Here is a 26,441-nt window from a genome sequence, read left to right as displayed (position 1 = left end):
TGATTTTGTGTTTTGTCATTTTTTGCAATTGCAAAAATGCGTCCTTTACAGCTATCGTTATCATTCTTTTTATAATACATTCTATTTACCTACAGTCAGTGATTATTATTATTATTATTATTATTATTATTATTATTATTATTATTATTATTATTATTATTATTATTATTATTATTATTTGTAGCGGTCAGTCAATAGCTGATTTAGCAAAAATTATTTTGTCAGACAAAAGAGGAATATATCAGTTCCTGAAGGATTATTGACAGAGTAAATAGTTCTGTATCCCTAAATGAATCCTTATGAATACATGGACTACATTCTTATAGAACGGTTTCAAATTGGATTGTGTATTTTGGCATCAGAGGACTTAATGGATTACCTTGAAAATGAAAAAAACATAAGGCTTTTTTTCAGAGGTTAGTGAATAAACCTCCTGTCTGTCATGTTTTAGTTATGGATTGTTGTTGTCCAGTTACAGAACAGGAACACCAGACAGGATTTTTGTTTTAATGTTTAACACTTCCACAAGGGGACAGTAAAGGTCAGCAGAACTAAAGCAACAACAGACCCATCTTTATTTCTTTGTACAGTTAATAATATTTACTGTCTTCCAGTCATAGCTGGATTTTATCCAGACCCACACAGTGACATGAATTACAGAGCTGCAATAAGAGCAGTCATACATGTGTGTGTGTATATTATATATATATATATATATATATATATATATATATATATATATATAAGGATAAATCATGAATAACAGCAAGTACACAACGTGGAAGAAATCTAAACCAACACATTTCAGCTCCATTTTATTTTGGTCAAAAAACCCCTGTCCTTTTTCTCTTTCTATCACACATGATTTTCTTGTTTTTCTCCATGCATGCCCCCCCCCTCACCTTTCTCTCTCACAGGCACAGATTTTTAGTCATTACTGTCCAGTAATCCTCCAGTTCCAGTGTCGCTAAGCAACCAACTGCTTTTCCAAGAATAAAATTGATTATAATATAATTTCTTGAAGGCTGTTGAGGTTGTGGCTTCCAAGTACACCGCAATGTACTTGGAACATTATTACACTGCTGTTAAGTATTATGCATTTCATGGAAATCTATTTGCGGATCCCTTCAATCTCCATAACCCTGGATACTACTGTAGGTGTTCGCTTGGCAGATGCTTCCTTCCTTTTGTATTCAAGACAGCACACACTCCCCATGTTGTTTCAAGAGGAAAATTCACAAAGGAAAAGTGATCTAACTGCTGTGTCTACACTCTGAACCATTCTAGAGAATAGATGTGGTTCCACCATTAAATACAATACAACACAACTGCTATTAAATACAATATAGCACAACTGCCATTAAATACAATACAGTACAACTCCCATTAAATACAATACAAGACATCTCACATTAAGTGCAATACAACTCTTATTAAATACAATACAACTGCCATTAAATACAATACAATACAACTGCCATTAAATACAACACAACTCCCATTAAATACAATACAACTCTCATTAAATATATAAAACTGCCATTAAATACAATACAATACAACTCCCATTAAATATAATACAACTGCCATTAAATACAACACAACTGCCATTAAATACAATACAACACGACTGCCATTAAACACAATACAATACAACTCCCATTAAATACACTACAACTCTTATTAAATACAATACAACTGCCATTAAATACAACACAACTCCCATTAAATACAATACAACTCTCATTAAATACAATAAAACTGCCATTAAGTACAATACAATACAACTCCCATTAAATATAATACAACAGCCATTAAATACAATACAACACAACTGCCATTAAATACAATACAATACAACTCCCATTAAATATAATACAACTGCCATTAAATACAACACAACACAACTGCCATTAAATACAATACAATACAACTCCCATTACATATAATACAACTGTCATTATTTTTTCATAGATCATCCTATGAAAAAGGGGTCCCCGCTAGTAGTCGGAATAGTATTGTTGTTGTTCACATTAAATTTTAAATAACCAGTATACTATAAAATCTAACCTGCTTCAATATTTAACGCAGCTGCGTTACTTTATCCGTAGAAATTCTGCATTAAAATTGCTTTTTTTTTTTTTTAACAAATTTTTTTTTCCATGCCAGTAATGTTAGCAATTATATTACAGGGAGGAGGTTTGGCAACGAGACAAAGGTATGACTGCATGACCTTTTCTGTTGTAAAAACAGCCACTAACTGAACTTTATTACAAAATTTGAGGCCTTTTTTACATTTTAAATTTACAATATGCATGCTTAAAATGTAATTCATCCTGCAAATCTATATATTTCCTTTAAATTTATAAAAAATACACCCCGGGGGGAACTTTTTCATAGGCTGGGGGACCATTTTCCAGGGGGGCTCAAATTTCGTGTGACATCATCTTTGCTTATTGCTGTAAATGTCACATCTTCTTCTGCTCATTAAAATTCCCATGATATTTGTTTGGCAGTTAGCCAAACTATCCATTAAAAAACGAGTTTGTCTTTGAGACACTCTGCCAGATAAAGTCCTGTGCACTTAACTGACAACTGGCCTTTAACCTCTGCCAAGATTATTGTATAGTGTACAAAAGCTCTTATACCCATTGGGACGGATGAATAAATTTATTGCCCGTTTTACCCCACTACTCGGGCCTCTTTGACTGCATTCTTGCTGATTATAAAAACCAAAGCCTCTGATCTCTAGATCTCATGTTAGGGCACTTCCTTCACTGCTTGACCGAGGCTGAAGCTGAGTGTGTTTATGCTTCGTGTTCCCTAGGCGACGGCTGAGCGTCATTGACATCACGTGGTAGACTAGCTTTGGAGGCTCAACTTGGACGACTGGGTTCCGCTACCAAAACAAAGTGGACTAAACATCAAAGACAGCCAAGTCGTCTTAAAAGTAAGAAATGTAAACCTGCATTGGACACAACTCCCAACAAGGCAGATGAAAAGGCTTTTGACCAGTTAAAGGGTACATGGTGGAAAAAAAAAACAGCTGATACAAAAAGTAGGTGGCCTCATCAATATGAATCAATCGCACTTCGAGAAGAACACATTGGAAAATACTTGATATGTTTGTCAGTGGTACCCCTAAAATAGTATCCACTTACCAATGGAAAATGTCTGGAGTGTTTGTAGAGAAAGAAAGCTTAGCTCTGCAAGTTGGATATGATGGATTGAGCAACAATGGCCTAACACCCACTTGTTTCTGACCGCATACTGCCGGGGGGCCAATCACTGTGTGCTTTTAACAGTAAGGACATGAAGAGCAATCCTGGTTGAGGCCAATAAGATTACAGTGCTCTAGATCCTGTTTTTGATCATGTTTTTAAAAACAAACTGACAAAGTCTTATGAGGGCTTTTTTTGTTTGTCTCTACATCCATTGAAATTTGGACAAGTAATGTAACTCTGTGTGTTTTAGAAATGTGCTACAAACAAACTATTGTAGAAAAAAGAAACCTTGGAAATGAAATACAGATCACACTTTACAGTCAGCAACGCAAACACATTTTAAAATGATATTTCAAATAATGTGATCATTCATGATTACTAATTCACGTATGTCAAAATATTAATTATTGATTGCTTCATTTAAATAAAATAGTAAGTTGTATGCTTGTTAATATGTAATTAAATAAGGTTTCTTTCAAGAGTGTGGTATTCCTCCCTCATCCTTTATTCAACTATACACTTTTATTTTTTGCCTTATTGTGCTTTTATTTTAGACAGTGACAAAACACAATAAACAAGGCTATTCAGCAGAGATTTGAATAAGGGATGAGGGGAGGGAGGGATAAAAAAGGAGGGAGGCAGGGAAAGAAGGAGGTACTAACAGCCCAACCTCTTTCGCGTCTCTCTTCGATTCCAGCCCTCTGCTTCACAACAGCCACTGACACACACTCCACTTCTGCCAGCAAACTGCTGACTGCTGCCTGGGATCCAGCACAGATTCTGGGGCACAACACCTTGCCTTTCTCCCTGAACACAGAGGAAAGCACCAGCAATACTGCAGGGACAGATGCCAACCACACACTCCTAATAAGGTTGGTTAAAAGGCTTGCATTTTTCTTCCAGCGTATTGAGTAAAAAAAAAAAAAAAAAAAAAAGCAACTACTACTGCAACAACAAAACAGGTTTAGTTTTGTAATACGCAAGTTTGTTGTACAAACGAGGAGGTGTAAAGAGCTGTCAGGATTGTTTATAACTGTAGAGCCACATTTTGAAACACTGAAAGAAACTCACTAAGCAAAGACAAAGTGGGAGGTGTGAACTCCATCCAAAGTGATCTGCTTACTGATATGCACAGTATTCTTAATGGTATCATTAACTGATCCACTTTCAACCAGTGATATAAGTATATGAATCATCCATGACTTCCACTCAATCACAATTTTAAGTTGAAGCTATAAGAAACAAACTCAAGAAGACAAGTGTACTGAGAAGGCATTGACCAAAAAGTGTGTTATGTATAAACATTTGGCTACTTAACTTAGTATATGAATCAAAACTCGTTTCAACACTGAAGTCACTGAAAGAGACTTTTAGTCCAAAACATTTGTCATTAGACAGGATGTAAGAGTTTCAGGGAAGAGAACTGCCCGTTAGCTGTGCCTTTACAAGCAGGGAGAAGGTGTAGAGATCCAGACCAGAGCTTTGGTTTTCTGACAAGAGCTTGAAGTTTGGTGAAAATGAGTCTTACGATGTGATTGAGTGGATTCATTTGGATTAATTGTGGCATTTCCTTGATTTCTCTGTGTGCAGCCCCTTATTCCAGGAACTTATTAATTGTATGAAAGACATCTATTTCATGTTCATGTCAGGTATATTATTATTATTATTATTATTATTATTATTATTATTATTATTATTATTTATTAGTAGTAGTAGTAGTAGTAGTATAGTAGTATTTAGTATTTAGCTTTGTTTTTTGTTGTGTTTTAATTATATTTATTTGCAATAGTTTTTGTGTGTGTGTGTGTGTGTGTGTGTGTGTGTGTGTGTGTGTGTGTGTGTGTGTGTGTGTGTGTGTGTGTGTGTGTGTGTGTGTGTATTAGAACACCTCAAGATTTGTTATTTCTATCCTTTCTATACCTACCTGCATAAAAACCTTTTCAATTTTCAATTTTTGGCCAGCAATCAGACATATATAAACAATAGGCACTCATGTGTGAAAAAGCTTAAATTAGGCATCTTAAACAAATTCTAAAAGGTCTTTTGCATTTTACCATTTGTGTCTGTGCATTCCTTTTCTTTTACTATTTTAAATGAATTGCCTGTGTGGCCTATTAAAATCATCAATTAAATTAGGCAATCACTAATTTGCCTAGTTTGACAATTTTCCAAGTTACACTGGTTTGCTTTCATATGCGCAACCAATCAAAACAACAGAAGCAGCAGGGTGTTCTAATTCATTTTCATACCACTGTGCATATAGTTGAATATTTACTGAGAAATACTGCTGAGGGTCTCCTTTTCCTAATGTGAGACTAGAGACAAATAATGACTGATACAGAAAGCACAGTGTGTAAGGAGACATTGTCACTGCGAACGAGGTCTCATGCCAAGCAAGGCCAGTTTTATGCTTTGTTTTTAAGAGGAACTGTAGAGATTTTATAGGATTACGTTCTTCTAATAAAAACTTAGACGTGATTTTGGATTTGAAACTTTCATATCCTGTGTTTGCTTGAAAACAACCTGCACTGATGTTGGAACAAACTATTTTATTATTAGTAGTAACAGCAGAAAATATTTATGTCTGTATAAACAGCTGGAACCGACAGTCCTGTTAACCTTATTATAATTACCAGTGGTCACGCGACAACTAGAAGACATTAAGAGTTCATGTGCCACTGGTAGTTATTAAACACACCTCTTCACCAGATTCAGTCTAGTCTTACACATTTTGATTTTAGATTAAGATAAGCTAGTCCACATATGAGATGTAGAAAGATCTGGTTTTAATAGGATCAGCTAGACATGCAAATAAAATAAAAAAGCTTTCTCTTTTTCAGGTGGGTGCTGACAAGAAAGTTTTTCTTATGAGACGTTTCAGCCTCAGAAGTTTTGAAAACAAACAATTTAGCTTGTTAGATATAACTTGTGCCATGATATGCACATTCATTAAAAATGACTACCACAGATGAGGGTAAAAATACAAATAAAAATGAAACCACCAGGGTGGGGTTAGGAAGTACTAATGGCTATGCAGTGTTCATGTATTATCTTAAGCATTGATGTTAGTCTAAGTATAGGGAAGATACACTATCAGAACATAACGATAGGAAAAATAGAAGACTTTTCAACTCATCAAGTCCCTTTTAGCACACCATTTGTTCTACTAGGATGATCTAATTTAATAGGACATAATCTAACTGTTCCCAATGTCTGAGATCCTACTACTTCACCCGGTAGACTATTCAATGTGTTACAATGGAATGGAATGGTTTATCAATTATGAATATCAAAAGACGATTATAGTTTGATATCCGGCAATGGCACATACAAGGATTACAACTAATAAGGTCAAGCAGTGATGATCATAATTCTGCTGACTGGCCGGTCTTAACCCTGTCTCTGCTAAACACTTTTCAATCTGTTAAAAACGGAGGTAGACCTTTTTTAATAGTTTAACAGTAAGTAGATGTCTTATTTATATTTCCTGTTCCATATAATGGTTTTCAATTGAATGCAGAGGCAAGGACTTGACATAAACATCTTTCCATTCAGATAAAGAGCAAGCTCTAGTTGAGAGGCGTGTCTTATGCTGTTGTCAGGATTATTAACTCATCGGCAACAGCATACATTCTCCCCCCATCTTCAAGGGTGAAGATAAGTGTGCATCCACTTGTGCAACAAGTTAAGATTACAACAAGTTATATCTACAATGACACAGTAGTTTAATAGTGCAAGGATCATGCATTAGCTCAGGATCCAGTAACATGGTGCTTAATAGAAGCGGTAGAGCAAGAGATCTACATGCTATAACTTTCAATGCAAAGAATAAGACATTAAAACACCTGTTTCAACCACAAGGGCCAGGATTCTTTTCCTTAGGGAGCCACTGTAAAGAGTTAGCATCTCAGCCCATTGAACTGCATGGAGAGGCATGGGCTTGACGCGAACCGCTAACCTCGCGGTTCAAAGACGAAAGTCACCCCTTTCAGTATTGACTCCTATGCCTCTGGGAGGAGACCCATACTATCCTTACCATGATGTGCAACAGGCAAAATGATCCTTTCCCTTAATGTTGTTTGTTCCCTATCCATCTTCCTCTTACAAGATGGTAAAAATGACAGGGAATCTTATTGGCTGATTCATCACTCCTGCTGGTCATGTATATGGTGGAATCAATAGGTTTATTGATCAGTGGAATCAATAACTTTATCCACCCGGCAACCATAAATATATTGGACTATATATAATTTTCAGTTATTCATGACAGATCCTTTTACAGGACAGGTGTTTGACCAATGAAGCTAATCACTAAATAAGCTTGAAAAGTATAACGCTTATAGTATTAATAGACAGTGGTGGGTTTTGAAAGAGTTACAGGGGGGCAATCTGTAAGTGTGCCTGTCTCCTTCCCCCACCATTATTAAAGGTCAAGCATATTTTAACAGTTACACCCAAGCTTGCTAGTGTAAAGAAATGAGGATACAGAATGTATTACTAACAGAATATAACACAAAGTGCTTCAGTATCTTATACTTCAATTCTGCTGGTAGACTTTGCTCCTAAAAATAGCCTTAATGCATCATTCTGTTTCTTATCATAGCTAGTATTATCGGTTACGGGTGACTAATCTTCCAAGAACCACTGCTAATTTTAGACTTTGGAATTCAATTATAAGGGAATATGCGTGGGGACAATAGAAAAAAAAAAGTTTGGAAGAATCAGAAATATTCAGACGTTCTTTCTGCAGATTCATTTATTATGCAAATGGAAATGCTGCCATGTATTCTGTAAAGCAGAAAAGATAAGCAGCTGCTTCTCTCTGTTTTAATCATGGTGGTGCAGCAGGTTAGATCTGGCAGAATTTGATAGAGAGATGTCAGTTAGCAGTCGCTTATCGTGTTCTTGTGTACCGTACAAATCACAAATTCGTGATTCTTCATTAGGAGCTCTCAAAAGTGATACCACTAAGCAGTACTGTCCAATACAGCGGTCATTACCTGATAGATAACTGACCACAGCGACATTTAGGTGAGCCGAGCCAAATGTTAAGGCACGTTAATTATCTACAGGTAATGTCCACTGCAAAAGACAGCGAGACTATTCTAAACCAAACAATATCTTTAATGATATTTATGTACAGTAGGTGTTTAAAGCGAGTTTCAAGATTTTAAAGTCTTCTTAGCTTTTAGACGGCTTTTACCCAAGGATATGATTGCTGTACACAGAACTGATTGACTGAGACAAATCGTGAGGTTTTTAATTTCGCTTTGACTTCCGTAGCGTGAAGCTCATTAGTGTATGCCCTTCATAGTATGTAGAGCGTGTCTCCCGGCTCCTGGCGAAGTATTTGATTGAAAACAGAGGTGACTTGTCCAGTATTGAAGGGTTATGTGATTTAAGCCATTGTTGCTTGTCACAAGCACATGGCTTGACCCGCTAGCTTGTAAAAAGGTCATAAATCAATAAATTGGGAATGCTATTATTCAAATGCAAGCAGAAGAATACAACTGAAGACAGGCAGATTCATATTAGTATACACATTATCCACTGAGAGGTTAAAAAATCCGTTTTATTTTTTTCTATTAGATTCTACCATTTCGCAACACCTCTAGCCACTATCATTCCCCATTGTGAAGTCACTGAGGTCCTTCTGCTTTCACATCCTTGTTATCTCACAGTTAATATAGTACCGGTGGATTTGCGAACTTACTTTGTCTACATTCCTGGCTAATCTGTGTAACCAACCTGAACGTTATGCCTGCATGGAGTTCTATTACCTGTGTGCTTACATCAAAATGAAAGTAACCTCTTTGGGAAAAGCCTTTAAAATCAATGTCTTACCTGTGATTAACACTACTTACATTACAGATAAGGCCAAATGTTTTGCATCACCTAGAATTTCGGGATTGAGATACAATAATAAAATAAAAACGAACTATATGAATTTAATCAAAGAAACTACAAAATGATATTGCAACTGGAAGCCATAATAGAGGTACAGCGGTATTTCATGTTAGATTTCGGAATGTCACATTTAAAAAAAAAAAAAAAAATTATAATGCCTGTAATCATTTCGAGTGGTTCTTTTAAAAAGATCAGTCTGTATCAGTCTGTGTTTAGGTGCTTTGACTACAAGTTCAGAAGCTGATTTTCAATTCCTGTTGCCTGCCATAGATATATTGTAAGTATAGTGCTTTTATGCTATCAGTACTTGTGATAAGAATCATTCCGAACGATTGCATAACGCATATGAAAGTTAATGGATACTAAAATGACTTATGCATGTTTAATTAAATAACAAAAAAGCAAGGAAAAAGAATAAGCAACCAAGAGGTTAATAGAAATACCAGAAAAATTGGTCAAAGGAATCGAGACAAGTACCAAAATATTTCTTGCATGTAGACGCTCCCACACAAACCCAATCATCAGGATGAATGCTTTTGTCTGACCTTGTCATTTTACTGCAAAGACATGAAGCAGAGCATTAGTCTCCTGTAAATTCAGGATTAATCTGTTTGGTCTAAACCTGGTCCAGTGATCTATTAAATAATGGCAGAAAAATGTCTCTCTCTCTCTCTCTCTCTCTCTCTCTCTCTCTCTCTCTCTCTCTCTCTCTCTCTCTCTCTCTCTCTCTCTCCTATATATATATATATATATATATATATATATATATATATATATATAGCACTTGGGGCAATCTTCTAGCTGTATACGTCACTGTAATGTAGTTGTTGTTAATATACCTCAGGCTACCAGGTGATATCCAGTCATAATCTTCAGTTGTGATAGTTCTGATTTATATTACATTAATTGATAAAAAAGTAGCACAGCTGGAATCTGACTGGTGGAGTAGTTCTAGCCTTTCAGGCTCACAAGGCGGGGCATAGCGAGCAAAGGGAGTGAGTTTGTTTGGAGTCAAGCGAAAAGTTTGTTCTTTTCCATTTTTTTTTTTTTTTTTTTTTCAGGACAGAGTTCATTAGTGTTCACAACACAGTTTGCAAGTTCACTCTTCCATTAATAGGTCTCTTGTCTTGAGATAATCTTGATGATGTTTCTTCACCATAAGCCGACATTGTTCACAGTTTCTTTTAAAAACCTTCTCATTTAGCCATTGAGGAAAGACTATATAGTTTACTGTTTGTCGATTTCGGTGTCTGACCAAATTGCAATCAGTGCATCAGTTCCTTGCACTATCCATGTAGTTCCCCAAGACATTTGTTTTTTTGTTCTAATTGTTTCCTCAGAATATGAACTAAAACTAAGTGCAAAATGTTTACTCCCTTGTCAGGTTACCTTGTATAGTTTGTTTCCCATGTGCAACAATACGGTCCAGCTGTAGCAAGAGAACCAGACTTGTTATTCACACTTCACACCAAACGTACCGAACCCTATCGAGTACGGACCAAACCCTCAAAACGGACCCAGTGTGAACACAGCCTAGCAGACGCTAGTGGAAGAAGTCTAGTAAAGAATCATTTCAGATAATCCCTTTACCAATCCAACAAGTTTATTTTTGAAGTGAATGGATCTTGTGATCCTGCATCAGTAGTTTATCTACAACTCCCGTAGACCTGCCTTTCTGCAAATGCCTTCATTATCGTGAACTAACTTCAAGATGAAGAAGAAAAATTTATTAACACAGCTTGACTGCAAATAATAATCGCTCTGCGTGGGCCTCAGCTCGTTAAAATAAAAATAAAAAAAATCACTCGCTGACTAATGATTGAGAACATTCTTGTTAGTAAATAACTGTGACATTAATTTTTAATGTCAGTCTGTCAATATTTAATAGGCCTACGTGGAACTGACTCGCCGAATGGGTTCGTGTAAAAAGTCTGTTGACAGTAACTGATTACTGCTATTTTTGCTGACAGGTTTCATTTAAATGAGCCTCTTTATCAAAAAACAAACATATCACACCCATGGTTTTACCATCAGTGCCTAGTTTATTTAAAGAAGGCTGGTTAGCTTAACATTTCAATGCCATTTCAATGTGTTCTTAACCTATTATTTTTCTATGATGCTGCAACCGTTCTCAGTTATTTCGAGTTCTGTTTTTTTTTCTCTCTCTCTCAGTATAACTGCCTATCATTTTGTTTGCAGACCTGTGATATTATAACTTTGTCGACTCCCTTACACTCTCATAACATAGAGACATGTAGCTTCATTTTCTGGTGTTTCCTGCATTGTTTAAAACATGCCGTATGAAGGTTGGATGAAGCAGATGAAGCCTTTAGAGAATATTGCCAAAAGATGTGTTCTGGTGTACAAACTGCATGTAGGGCTGTATTTTTTCACAGTAAAAAGTATTAAATTAGAAAAAAAAAATTGCATTGTCCCATTCAAAATAATTTTCTCTAGAGTTACCATGCATCAAATGTTCACAAATTTTGAACTGGTTACCTGAAAACAGTTAAAATAACAAGTGGCATGTGAAATGTTCCCTTCTTGTACTGGACAGAGCAAAGGCCAAATAATGTAATGTCTTAATGCTTTTATAAAATAACACAGTAACACTGCTCATAATGCTCAGAAGAGTTATGAAATTTGATTTGAAATCACTTCAGTGGTAAAGAGAAGGTGTGGGAACTTGTAGATTAAACTGACTTTGACTCCCATTCACAGAACACAACAACAGACCGTCTTGAGCCTCACTTTCCAGCACACTATTCTATTTCTTCAAATCTTGTAAGCTGTCTGAACTCGCCTGGCACTGAAAAACAGGTTTTATTTATTTTTAGTAGCTGGCAACAGTTAAATAGCATATTCCTTGGAAGTTTTGTAATCTGAGTGGTTGTGAAAGACCCGTCCAACTTTCTTTTAAACTGATCAAAACAGTTTAACGCTTGAAGATTTCTACGTCATTTAAATCAAAAATTATATTTTTCGTTTCTTCTAAGGGTTTATAAAAATCCCAGTATAGTATTAGAAAGTCATCTTCATTTACCAGTTGGGAAGCTGCATGGCAGGGCTTTGCCATACTGTAGTTGACCGCAGAGCTTTCAAACAGGATGACTAATGTTTTAAGGGAAATGGAAGGAAAGCAAGGCGGTAAATAAATCTGTTAAACGAGACTTAAAATGTTAAAAACAACAATAAAGACACAGATTACCATTTTTTAATCGCAATAATATCGTAATTATTAGGAAATTACTGTAGTAGTTGATCTTGGCTCTATGATAGTGTCATCTATTGCCTAGTTATTTTATACTTTGCCTGTTGAAGGTTTCTCCTCTTGTAGGGGTATAAGAAAGGTAATATTGTGCATTTGTGTTTGCCAAATAAAAATGAGCTTCTTAAACAGTGTGAATTCACATCTATATAAAGACATACTCTACCCACAACGCTTTATTTGTACAATTCTGCTCCAGCTTAATCTAAAATTCTGCTTTGCTCAGTTAAGTAATTTGGTAACACTTTCCATGAAGTGTCTCTACTTACTGCGTATTTATAAAGTAGTTACTTAATAAATACATGTGTACTTATGCTTAATTACAATGCTATTAGATACAGTTGGAATGTACTTAATTAGTCAATCTTTTTGCATGATATATGTAAGTACACAATTGTAAAAGGGTTAGGGTTTGGGTAAGATTTAAAGGTTAGGGTTATATCATGCAAAGTGATTTACAGATTAAGTACGTTGTAACCATGCATAATAACATTGTAATTATATGTAAGTACATGTGTTTTTACCAAATAACTGCTATGTAAATGCACAGTAATTAGAGATAATATAAAGTGTTACCAGTAATTTGCTTTGTTTGGTTCCAGAGCTCTATTACTTATGATTTACTTATTGTAAGTTACCTATAAATTACCACCATAGAGTTTCACATATTGGATATTTACACAGAAGAACACAGGGGAAGCATAACAATACAATAAAAAATGACCATAGTGTATATGCAGCTAATCCCTTCATTCACATGGTCAACTATCTTCATATGACACAAGTGGGTGTTCTAAAGCATATTTAGTTTTCATATTGCAGTGGCCAGCTGTAGCAGTGTGATGTCACAATGACAGCTTCTGTTAAGAGATTCCCACTGCAATATTTAATCTGTAAAATTAAATTACTTAATTACATCTGTCATCATCAGTAAATCGTTAAATGCACATGGCAGAAACACATGGTTCTTCGTGGGTAGCTCAAAAATAAACAATTGGTGAGTAAATCCATAAACAAGACTTCATCCTGTGGTGATTAGGTCTTCCCTCAGTTATTGATTATGAACATTGATTATTCGTATTGATCAGAACCATTGAGTATTCTTTGCATGATTTGCGTGCTTGAAGACTCATTCATACTGTATCACTCAGGCAAATCCCTATGGAAACTATTATTATTCTAACCATCCTCTCCCCCCTCTCCTCTCCTCTCAGATGCGCAGGTCTAGTTCTGAGGGCTCCATTCTCCTCTGCGAATACCTGCCCTGGCATAAGACTACCCTCCGGAGGCCTGGTGCCTGTACCAAGAGAGAAGAGCAAGCCAGCCTAGGAGACGAGCCACGGGACAACACTGACAGCACTGGGCTTATAAATTTGGAGAGTGGGCCTTCCATTGCAAAGACACAACCAAATTGCAATGAAACTGAACCTTCTTGCGCTGGGGAGGAGCCTGAGGCTCAGGGGGTGGGGCTACCCTATTTGGGGACAGTGCCAGAAGTCCGCATTGAAAAGGAGTTTAGTTTGAGCTCTGACGCTTTGCCCTGCCTGGGATTACAAGCATCAGGGCAAAGCAGTGAAAGTCTGATGGCTGCAGATTGTTTTCTGGGAGTAGTAGGATTGTCTGGGGTGTCCCGGGCATACAGCGACAGCGAGCTTGCCCGTGACGGAGCTGCTGAAGGGTTGACAGGCAGTCAGGCAGGCAGCAGTGACAGTGGCTGGAGCCTCCCATCTCCTGAGACACTGAGGAGGGAAAGAGTTCAAGGGAAGCTGGCTGCAACCAAAGTGCATCTTAGGGTGCTTTTCAGGCCTCCCAAGTGGGTAAGCAACACCATGGTCAAAGGAGGCCACAGTTTACCGCATCCAGGTCCTGTGTTTTGTGTTTGTTTGTTTCTTTAAATAAAGGTGCGCTTTGTACTTTAGACTGCAGCTTCTGTCTCTGAGTCTCTAATTCCTGCCGGTAACATCTTGGGCCTATCCTGTCACAGTCGTGTGCTTGTTTTTTTACTAAGTAAATACTATGTAAATAAACAGGATTTAGAGACATTTGCTGTAACGTGTTACCAAATCTTTGACTGAGCTGGAAGTAGCTCTTTGAGTTTTCAGTTTTAAAAAACTGATATAAAATACAAATTAAAACAATGTTCATTTTAGCACAACATAGACAATTTTGAGAGTTTGAGATATTTATGGCAAAAGTATTGATACAGAATACAGCTACTCTGAAAGTACAGGTCGGGTCAGTTTCATTAAATAGGTGTGAGCTTTGTTGAGGTTTAAAAAGTAAAGCTTTTATGTTGTCCAGTTTATTGTAGGATCTAAAGCAAGTGGGACAGTCAATTTCCCTGTGCTATTTGATATATTTGTCTCAAATCCCTTTTGCTGGTAATGTGCTGATCTGGTAATAGGTTTAACAGGTTTATTCTGGAAAATACAATTATATTTTCAAGGCTTTTATAAAAGGACAGAACCTTTGCTTAGCAGGGTCAATGAGCTGAATGTAAATTAAGGCTTTATTCTACTCTATGTAAATTGGAAGATTATCTTGACCTAGCTGGGACAGTGGTTTACAATGAAGATGTCACCTTTTGACTTCTCTTATCATGACTGTTAGTAGCCTGTTATTACACGTTGCATTTCAGACAGTGAGATATTGTCAATGCAATGTTTCACACTGGGATGAGAAACAGTTTTTTAGTTTTTTTTTTTTTTTTTTTTTTTTATATTATGCCAATAACAGTTATTATATAGTGGCGCCAAAACCATACAAAGACCTAACAGTAGACGAAGCCCTGGAAATAAAGGACAAGGCACTTAGAAGCTGGTTGCAAACCCATGTTAGAATAAGGGACAGGGCTGAGTGAATTTTGCTGATTTTTTAAGGTCCTCTTCCCTACTTTGCATTTCTTTATCTTTTAACAGACATTTTTAAACTGTATCGTCTTTTAATAAGTGTCGCATCTCGTCATGCTAAACAACACACCGAAGTTGGCACTCACATTACAAAATAGAAAGTAGAAAAAAAATGCCTAAAATTAGCAACATTTTACAAGTGGACCTACATAGCATTTAATGCACATGCGAGGGGGATTAAAAAATAGACCTTATGACTCTTCCACGGCAGGGAAAACATCCTCTGTTGTAAATATTTCATTTTAAGCCGCCACTTGTAGGCAGAATTTCTATCTTATAGACGCTTTCAGTGTCCTCTTTTCTACAGTATTTTATGGGTTTTTTTTCTCACAAGCTTTACTCATCTTTCTGCACAATCTCTTGCCTTCTGGCTGCAATACACCCAATAATCTCAATAAACTCGCCTCCTGCTTGACAGACTATTCAGTGAAACTAATGCATTTAATTAGCACAGCGTATCATTTAACACTGGCTGAGATGTGCTATCTAAACTGTCAGGATAATGTGTTGGTTTAACAAGCATGTGAGAGACCTTTATGCCATTCCATGGCTGTGTATAGAAACAAAGCTATCAGCAACATGTATAAAATAATCACCTATCTAGCGCATCTGTAAAAATGTGTCTGACATTTTAACAGTGTGGTCAAGTGGTTTGCATTGCGCAGGTGTAGGCGATGCAATGCTCAGTAATAGCAATCCAACTACAGCTCAATGGTGAAAAACGAAGCTTTATTATTTGCTTAAATAACAGTAATACTGGCGATGTGTAAAGCCAGTCAAAACCACGGGTTCAGTCCCAAAAAAATGAATAATAACACAACTTTAAACCACCTACACGATTACCAGTCCAACAGTGAGTGCTCCATAGCAGAGGAACAGACTGCTTGGCCACATCCCCTGACATACCTTCAGTCCCGCCCCCTTTGATCGCGAGTGCAATCACATAATCACATTTAGGCGATGACTTCTGGTATCGTGACCCTGCCCCCGATTTCCGACTGACCCTGGAATGAACTGCCAAACCATCCAGTCCGGGGCACACTGTTCCTGTTACACTAGTTGACTAGGATTCATTTGCTCTCTGTCACAGACAAACAGAATGCCAAATAATTCAAGCACTATGCTTGAATACTAAAAATAGTTTAGAATTACAAGCAGAGGTGTTAATTCTATAGTTTGAACATTGAGAATTTTGCCTAAATGTTTCATTATTATCAAAAGTATTCAGGTTTAAAATTTAAAAAAGAGTATATATTTACAGTCGTTTTCATAAATAAATATCTGTTGCAAACAGTCTTCTTATACAAGTGTATTGTAAAAAGTGATGGGCTTCTACAATGGCTTTTCTGATTGGCTAGAGCTTAAAGGTTGAAACATGTCAATACAAGAGCTTAAACGCTTAGAAAATGAAACAGAAACTAACAGCCCTGGTTACAGGAATCAACAACGATTCAGCTGTGGCACCATTGTATCACTGTCAATCCTTTTAATTTGTTTCTCATTCCAGAAGTACTTTGATGTCTGATAAATCTATTTCTGGAATTGAAAAGTATGAGGTGAAAGATCAGGTTCATGGAGGGGGTGGGTAGGGTGGGGGGAGTCCCCCTGTGTATGACAATAATAGAGAAAACAAAAGGACAGCAGGAAAACTCTTACAAAGGAGTTCAGTGTAACATTTAACGGTGTAGGGTTCTCTTTCAGAACACTGCCAGTATGGAGTCTGACCTGGATTGCGCTGATGAGAACAGCCGACAGAATCGGTAAGGCACTCTAGGGCTATATTGCTGAAGATCTTTCAGATAATCAGTTTCGCCCACTGTATTCCAAGTAACAAAGAAGCACCATCCGTGACATCCCCCGTACCTTATTGAGTTTCTACCATTCTTTATTCTCAAATCCACAACATCAAGTAGGAGTTTAATTTGCACCACTTAGCTCAGAAGCATCAGATTAACTACAGAATTTTAAGCTGGCAACTCGAGGTTAAAGTACATGGACAATCAGTTTTCCATAAACATGGGGATAGAAGTGTTTTTCCAAACTGCGTCAAGTCCAGCTGAGTCAAATAAAATTTAAAATACCCTTTTGTGGTTACCATATTGCAAGTGAACTTTCAGAATCATGGGACAGACAAACAGGCCACCCCTTTAAGAGTATATTTACTGTCCCCTCACAGGAAGAGATGGCTGGCCTTTCTGAAGCGTTGGAGTGAGGCTGGCAGCACAGGGACCTGCAGTGACCTCAGAACACTCAGGTAAATGAAGTTTGGAGGGATAGGAGGGGCTGACAGCAGGCTTTAATTATTAAAGAATACATATCGAACTGACATTTGTAAAAGTATTTAGTCCCTGTACAATTGCTGTAAGCCATTGTTTGGTAAATACTTAAGTGTAGCACTGTACTGAATATTAACTTTCTGCTTTTCACCTATGTGGGTCTGGGTTCAAATCTGTGAGGCTATGTGGTGCAGGCTAATTCAATAGCCTCTCCTTCCTTTAACATGTAGGGGGCTCTAGTCTGGGGGCTAGGTAGTGTATAGCTATGGCCAAATGTCTGGCATCATCTAACATTTTAGGATTGAGACATATTAAAAACAAAAACAACAAAAAAAGATATGAACATAATTTAGATTTTGTTTTTATTTTTATTTACACTGTGTCTACAAAATGATATCTCAAAAGTCTAGCAGAAGCCATAATAGTAGTATTATGTGATGTTAGGTTTTGAATTGTCACATTTCTAAATTGTTGTCAGTTTTTCATTAAGTATATGGAAAACTACAAAGCAGTATGTGATTTAATATGCTAATGTAACATTATTCAACAGGTTTTCATTCGACTTTCGTCTTATGAAGCAAAATTGTTAATTTTAGCCATAGCTATAAAAACATTATGAAAGTCTTTGGAAACAATGAGTAATGAATCTGATTTCGTGCTAGATTTCTCAATACAAAATGGCATATTTTCTGTTGTTTGTTTTTGCTGTACTTTCCACGGTCAAGTTACAGCACTGGAGGGTAATAAATTGGGGTCATAATCTACAAAAATACATTCCAATCTGCATCTGTTATTTTAAACTTTAAAACAAAGAAGTCAAAATGTCTTTTAATTGTTTTTAAAACAGTGCTGACCCGAAGATTTAAAATCTATATCATCACCGAGCCCCTTTCAAAGGATGCCATATCAAAAAAAAAAAAAAAAAGTTTTCTGCAAGTTTTTCTTGATGTCCCAGTTTTTTTAACTTTTTGGAAGAACATGTACCTCTGGGCTTGTACTTGGTTCTTGCACTCCTCAGACTCTCACTACCACTCCCACGATCTCTTGTTATACAAATATTCAGAAACTAGTCCCGCAAGTTTACAACATCCAACAAAAACACCGGCCTGCACATATCATTCTAGACATTCTGCACACCTCCCCAACTCTCCATCTGTCTATCTGGCAGAAGCAAATAGACATGAGAAAGGAAAAGGTTCTATGGTTGTTTGGCAGAAGTACAGCTATGGCCAAAAGATTTGCATTGCCTAGAATTGTAGGATTGAGACATAATTATAAAAAAAACTATATATAAAAACTGTTATAGATTCTGCCCCCAGTGTGTGAGATGACAGGAGGTTAAAACCACAAGCAGACAAATCTGTCTCTTGCCTACTGGTTAAGGTGCATGTTTGTATTTTTTTATATTTGCATGTGAATTATGCCTGTGCATATTCTAGTAATGGGAACAATGTTTGTAGGCTGTTATCATGCTTTATTGTAGCTGAGACCTGTCAGAGAGGATTGGATGGCACAAGGGCTAGGGTTAGGAAAAATGATCTTAAAATTAAGGTTTTAGTTGAAAATGCATTGGCTTGTATGCAAAGAAAGTGTTACAAAACAATAAAGGGGTACACATATTCGGAAGAGGAACCAATATTACTGAATATTGAATCCTATGGGGAACATATATTTTGTAACACCGGTTCAATGCCTTCCATCGTCATGTCAAACACGCCACGTATGAAGTGTTTATTCCTTTTGAGATGTCTCTGTTCCTATCCATCTTTACCAAATACTTGTATCTGATGTTGATATGCCAATGCATTTTAGAGGATTAGATGCATTATGTTTGGTTATTCACTCTCACTACCAAAATGTTATTCCACTATGGTACCACTGTAACAAGAGCAGCCTCATCCCATCGTAGCTGCTATTGTACTATCTCCCAGTTTAATGCAGTGACTGAGTTGCCTCTGTACTGACACATCATTTGAGAAGGGCAGACAGGCAGAGAGACAGAAGAGAATGATTCTGTGCTTCTTTTTTTATACAGGCCAAGTTCAGAGGAAGTGAAGAAATGGTCTGAATCACTGGACAATCTTCTTGATCATCGCTGTGAGTCGATATTTATTACATACACACTCGCACACATACTGTAATCACGAAGTTATGATTGCGTACAGCTATGGCTAAAAGTTTTGCATCAGTTTTGGAATTAAATCTTTTTAATTCTAAAACTCTTGGCCATAGCTGTAGACCTTGCACTGAATTTCCGTGAAGTGCAGATTTATTATTTTAAACTGCTGAGGGGCATGGAGTGACACAAGTCAACCCCACAGTGCTGCACCTGTCCCCTAATAATGACATTCACCATGCCAGAATTGGGTGCAAATGATTTGAGAAGCATGACAGAGACTTTGGGCATCTTCCATTGTACCACAGACCACAATGACTGAATTGTCAAACAAGCTGGGATCAAGGCAAATGGTCCTAATAAAGCACACATATATACAGTAGTGTGCACATTTATTACAGCACTTCAAGATATGTCATTTATATTCTTTATGTATCTACCTGCATGAAAACATCTGGGTGTGAGAATTTCAGTTTTCAGTAATCAGTGATATTGAAACCAGACTCACTCATGTGTGAAAATGTTAGACCGCTGTGCTTTAAACAGACATCTCAAACCACTTCTAACAAGTCTTATGCATGTTACCATTTGTGGCTACATGTTCATTTTCTCTTACTGTTTTAAATTAATTGCACGTGTGGCCAAATTAAAGTCATCAGTTAAATCAGACAATCACTAATTTGCCTATTTTTCAGTTCTGGTGGTTTGATTTCATATGCACAATAAATCAACTCTACAGAAGCAGCAATGGGATGTTCTCATATGTTTGTACACTACTGTATACAGTAAATGGCATATTTCTATGTTAGGTTTTTGTATCTTGTGGCCCACACGTTGAAACTCATTCAAACACACAGATGTGTTAACATTACTAAATTACTGAGAACACTGAACTGACTCCCTGTGACTATGACTGATATATATATATATATATATATTTGGTATATATATATATATATATATATATATATATATATATATATATATATATATATATAAAAGTTTTCTCGGAATTTCTCAAGCCATTTCCTCTCAACACAACCATGTTTACATTCCTCACACCAACCATTTCAATAACATCTTAAATGTCACAGCTCAAGATGCATTTACTACTGAAAGATAACATAATCCAGGCTACAAAAATTTCACTCATGCCAGGATCATTTGCTTCCTCATTAGCAAATAGTAGGCCCTTTTCACAAATGCTATTTTGAAAAACAAGTCTGTTTTGACGTGTAATGTAGAGTACTGTTGAGGAAGGGTAACATTGCTGGTAAGGTTGGTTACCAGCAGTAGGGAGACTTAGAGACAGAGAGCTGCAGTTCATTTATTTACCAATCTTATTTATTTATTTATTGCATTTATATAGCGCGTTTTATACAAAAGTATCACAAAGCACTGTACACTACATAGCAGAAAAGAAGAACAAACCACAATACATTGTATAGCATGTCACACATACAACTGCCACAATCAGACCATTTAAATAATAGATTTAAATAACAGTTTAACAAAAGCAGCAATTTTAAAGTTATATTAAAACCTACTAAGACAAGAAAGCCATTTTACAAAAGTGAGTTTTTAGTTGAAAACTGTAACAGTCCCGGCTTCCCCGACAAACGAAGGCAAAGCATGCCATAATGCATGACCTCTACAAGGTAAAGCCTTACCTCCCATATAGACATGAAAACACGAGAGCAAATAAACAAGGAACAAGGACCAAAGATAAAGAGTTAAACAAAACATAATTCAAAAGACACCCTAGCTATCACGGTCTTTTGCTTCTCTTTGTTCCAGTTGGGCATTTGCCTTCACTGGACTTTCTACCGACCAAAGGATTCAGCTCCCTCTGTATACCATGTAGCTGGGACTTGATTGGCGATCAGCTATTCAATCCAGACCCAGCCACATTCTACGCATCAATTTGGCAGGGATGGAATTAAGTTGGAAGTCAAGTAGAAAAAACTTTTCAGCCAACTTCTGTAAACACAAAACGTTTGTCTACCTGACAGCGTTCATACTTCTTGTATGTTTCAACTCAGATATTTCTGTAGTTAATAAGCTTCATATTTTTGCAGTGTTGTGGTCTATAGTTTAAAAAGTCCTTTGAGAAACATGGGTGTGAAGTCTTCCTTGCACGCACAATAACATTCACTCAAATCACTCAAGAAAATATGTCCTTTTTATATTGACTGCAAAGGGAAGTGACTGAGAGAAATCTGGAATTCATCACTTACAGAGTACAAGATCTACCCAGGGAAATGCTATAAAGTGTAGAATTATGGCTAGAAAGCATAATAAACTAAGAAGGGAGGTGAGGGTGGAGAGCATGGGAACAGGATAAAGTACATGGAAGAGGGTCCAGCACAGGGGAGCACAATACAGCATAGGAGAGCATAGGAGAGCATGGGAACAGGGTAAAGCACATGGAGGAGGGTCCAGCACAAGGGAGCAGAATACAGCATAGGAGAGCATGGCACAGCACAGAGGATCAGAATACAGCACATGAGAACATGGCACAGTATAGGGGAGCAGAGTAAAGCCCAGGATAGCAATGCACAACATAGGGGTGCAGAGTACAGCACAGGACAGTAGAATACAGCACAGGAGAATAAAGCACAACACAGAGGAGCAGAATACAGCACAGAAGAGCATGGCACAGCACAGAGGAGCAGAATATAGCACAGGATAGCAATGCACAACATAAGGGTGCAGAGTACAGCACAGGGCAGTAGAATACAGGACAGGAGAGCAATGCACAGCACAGGGGAGAAGAAAACAGCACAGAAGAGCATGGCACAACACAGGGGAGCAGAACAGGACATTCTTTAGCACAAGTTATTGACTGCATCGAGATCTGGGAACCTATGATGTCTGTCTGCCACACCTACAATTTAAAATATGTCTACAGAAATGCCAAACCAATTAGGATGAACTTCGGTTAGGAAATTTTTCAGCACTAGTTCAACTGTGAGGAACCTTGGAAAAGACTTTCTAGCACAAGTTATTCATAGTTTCCAGTATTATGCTGCCATCTGGTGGTGACTCCAGTACTGAGCAAATTTAAACATTGGAACATTCATCTTCCAGCAGGACAATGACCCCAAACATACAGCCAAAGCAACACTGGAGTGGCTTAAAAACAAAAAGGTCAATATCCTGGAGTGGCCCAGTCAAAGCCCGGACCTCAATCCAATTGAGAATATGTGGAAAGAGTTGAAAATTACTGTTCACCAAGGGTCCCCATCCAACTTGATGGAGCTTGAGCAATTTTGCAAAGAAGAATGGGCAAAAATTGTAGTGTCCAGATGTGCAAAGCTGGGAGAGACTTATCCAAATAGACCAATGGCTGTAATTGCTGCCAAAGGTGCCTCTACCAAATATTGACTCAAGGGGGTGAATACTTATGTAATCAATTATTTTCTGTTTTGTATTTGTAATTATTTTAGAACAATTTGAAGATTTTATTTTTCACTTTGACATTATGGACTTTTTTGTGTTGCTCAATGGCAAAAACTCCAAATTAAATCCATTTTGATTCCATGTTGTAACACAATAAAATGTGGAAAAGTCCAAGGGGGGGGGGGGGGGGGGGAATACTTTTGAATACTTTATATATATATATATATATATATATATATATATATATATATATATATATATATATATATATATATATATATATATATATATATATAAAAATATAAATAAAATATTCCACTTTTTAAATACTTAACTTCATTTGAACTATTTCCATTATCTGGAACAGGAATATAGTAATAGTAATAGTAAAATAGTATAGTACAGATTGATTAGAACGTAAGTTTACCACATACATGTACCATGCGTGGATCTGGTAAACTTACTTTCTAATCAACCTGTATTTGTTTTCTTCTCTCTCCTCTCTCCTAACCTAACCCCCACTACTCTTTCTCTTCTCTCTCACCTCTCTGCCTCCGTTCTCCTCATAACCTTCCTTCCTCCTTCTCTTTTAACCCCTCTCACCTATATCTTCACCTTCACTTACCTCTCCCACTTCCACCCTTGTCTCTCCTTCTCTCTGCTGTCCTCTGCAGATGGTCTGGCTGCATTCAGAGCCTTCCTGCGCTCAGAGTTTAGTGAAGAGAATCTAGAGTTCTGGCTGGCTTGTGAAGACTACAAGAAGACATGGACCATCTTTAACCTGCAGCGCAAGGCTAAGAAGATCTTCAACCAATACATTAAAACACAGGCCCCAAGAGAGGTGAGGGGGGAAAGCTTTCACTTTGTGAAATTGAGAATGTTGGTTGTCAAGCAGGCATCAGACGGCCAGTAGCTCTCTGACATCCACTCTCAAGTTCCTTAGTTGTAAAAGAGCAAACTGGCTCGTCCACTGAACCCTTAGTTCTGAGCTGTGTGGGGAATTGCTCCTGTGAGGGGAAAAATTATTGGACAAAACTACTGTGTAAATTGCTAAGTCATCCAAACCTGAAGACTTTGCCACATATGTTAAACTGAAGTGAACACATGACATTATCACCAGTAGAACACTTGCCTCTTGTTCTCCCCCAGGTGAATTTGGATTCAAAGACGAGAGAGATCACCTCCCAGTTGGTCCTCAATCCCACGCGCTCCTGCTTCGACCAGGCTGAGAAACGAGTCTACGGGCTAATGGAGAAAGATTCCTACCCCCGCTTTCTGCGCTCGGAGCTCTACCAAGAACTGCTGGAGCCACAGCAGCCCAACGGCAACCTGTAGACCAGCACAGTCCAAACGTGTTTCATCCTGCGTCTAAACGTAAAGACTTATCATGGGATTTCCTTCTAAATGATCTACTGTTAAACAGAAACATGTTCATAGTCTCGGTAAGACCTTGGACCCGGGCTGGCTTGAAAAATAAATTTACTGGGAAATATCCGTAGCACTTCAATACAGTCCTGTAATGCTTTTATGCATTGTGGCTAGGCAATCTGGATTTATCATAATGTAACAGGCAGTGATGCGTGATAGACTGCCATTACGGATTCTGACTCCTGTCAGTGAAATGAGGTCAGGAACACTTTAACTATGCGTGCAGGTGAGAATGTCTCTTTTACATAGCGGTTAAGGTGCTCGCTTGTGCTGGGCATGGTCGCTGGTCCGCACCCAGCGTACACCCTGCTACGCTAATGTGCCATATCTTTAGGCTGAGATTTGAAGATGATTTCTGTGGATAGCCAACATGCGCAGTTCAAATCAATGCTGATGGAAATGTTATTTTTTTAATTGAATTACCATGTATCCCATTAGTTAGGCATCATAGGCAATACAGTAGAACCTTACATACCCAGTTTAATTGGCCCTAGGGCACTGCATTGCAATGTGAGTTGAAAAGCCTGAACTGTCCCAAACTGACCTACATGGAGTCATATGGTAACGCTACTTCAAAAGAATTCAGTAGTCTTTGGTAGAAGCGCATACAGTCAGAATACACATAAAAGTTTGTGTTTAAACCTGACTAGTTTAATATAACTGTATATATTGAAATGTCTTGAGATTCAGTCATCTACTTTGTTTTAGTAAACAAAAGATATTATTGGTTGGTTTCACAGACCCTGATTAGCATCGTCTACTGTAGGAACAGTAAAAACAGCAGTGTTGTTGCAGGAGGGAGCACAATCTGGTTACACCATGTTGCTCATAAGACTAATTGTCTTGGTGCTGGTGAACCCACATAAGATGAGAAATTGTTTATTTTATAACCCATACATAATGTTGAGTAACATTTTGATGCTTAAAAGCAAATATAGAATAAAGGGAAAGTAATGTGACCACAGCAAGGTGTTCTGTAACCTTTTAAGTAACGATGGGCCATATTTCCAAAGCAGTTACTCCAGTCTTTAATCAACTCCTGTTTTTTTTTTAAGGTGAGTTTAACAGTAATCTACAACTGGAGAATGCTCAAGATACATCCAATTACATTAATTGAATGTATTTTAGTAGGAATCTTGGTGGCCCAGTGGTTAAAAAAGGGACCTGTTACTAGGTGGTACCCAGTTCAATCCCAGCTTAGCCACTGACTTGCTGTGTGTGACCCTGAGCAAGTCACTTAACCTTGTGCTCCATCCTGTGGATGAGAAACCGAGGTCATATTGTAAGTTACTCTGCAGCAGCAGTTGTAATGCATAGTTCGCCCCCTAGCCTCTATAGATCGCTTTGGGTAAAAGCATCTGCTAAATGACTAATGTATTATAGTTAATGAGATATATGATAGTAGTCAGTAGATTTTTTATTCAATTAAAGAGTGGAATAAACGCTTTGAAAAAATGGCCTGATATTATTTGCTTGTTACCCCACAGTACAGACCCTCTCTCTTCTTGCTCACTTAACATCTTGGTATACCTCCACTAAGTAAATACATTTATATTTTGAGAATATTTGAGTCATTTTAATTAAAACCTATGATTTGATGCCTTCCAGCAGAATAGCATAAGAACAGCACTGTCACTTATGTGGATCTGTGACCTTTTACTTTTAAATGTTGCGCAAAAAACCCTTCTCAATGCATGTCTGTTACAATAACCTTGCAACAAATAACTGTAGCTGGAATAATTTATTTCTTAACTCTTATCAGCATGAACAGTATTATATATTCTGCCTTTTCATCTATTAACTGTCTTCCGGTTCCCTGCTTGTATTTTGTACTTCCATGTGTAATGTAAAGACATTACAAACACTGAAGAAGTAGAAACTGCTTTCCTGTGCAGAAGGTGAGCAAAAACA

General features: G+C 37.3%; 1 protein-coding gene across 1 annotated transcript; it reads left to right on the top strand.

Moving 5' to 3' along the window:
- Positions 1–2,849: 2,849 nt before the first annotated feature.
- On the top strand, positions 2,850–25,985 carry LOC121298687 (regulator of G-protein signaling 3-like). Its single transcript, XM_041225874.1, has 8 exons — positions 2,850–2,950; positions 3,922–4,096; positions 13,614–14,216; positions 17,010–17,068; positions 17,485–17,562; positions 19,620–19,681; positions 23,777–23,943; positions 24,252–25,985. The coding sequence occupies exons 3-8, from the start codon at positions 13,614–13,616 to the stop codon at positions 24,435–24,437; spliced, it is 1,155 nt and encodes a 384-aa protein (XP_041081808.1). The 5' UTR covers positions 2,850–2,950; positions 3,922–4,096; the 3' UTR covers positions 24,438–25,985.
- Positions 25,986–26,441: the final 456 nt, after the last annotated feature.

The sequence above is a fragment of the Polyodon spathula genome, chromosome 24 (assembly GCF_017654505.1).
Source record: "Polyodon spathula isolate WHYD16114869_AA chromosome 24, ASM1765450v1, whole genome shotgun sequence".
Classification (NCBI taxonomy): domain Eukaryota; kingdom Metazoa; phylum Chordata; class Actinopteri; order Acipenseriformes; family Polyodontidae; genus Polyodon; species Polyodon spathula.
Note: the sequence above shows the minus strand (reverse complement) of the source record. Positions and strands in the feature narration are given on the sequence as shown.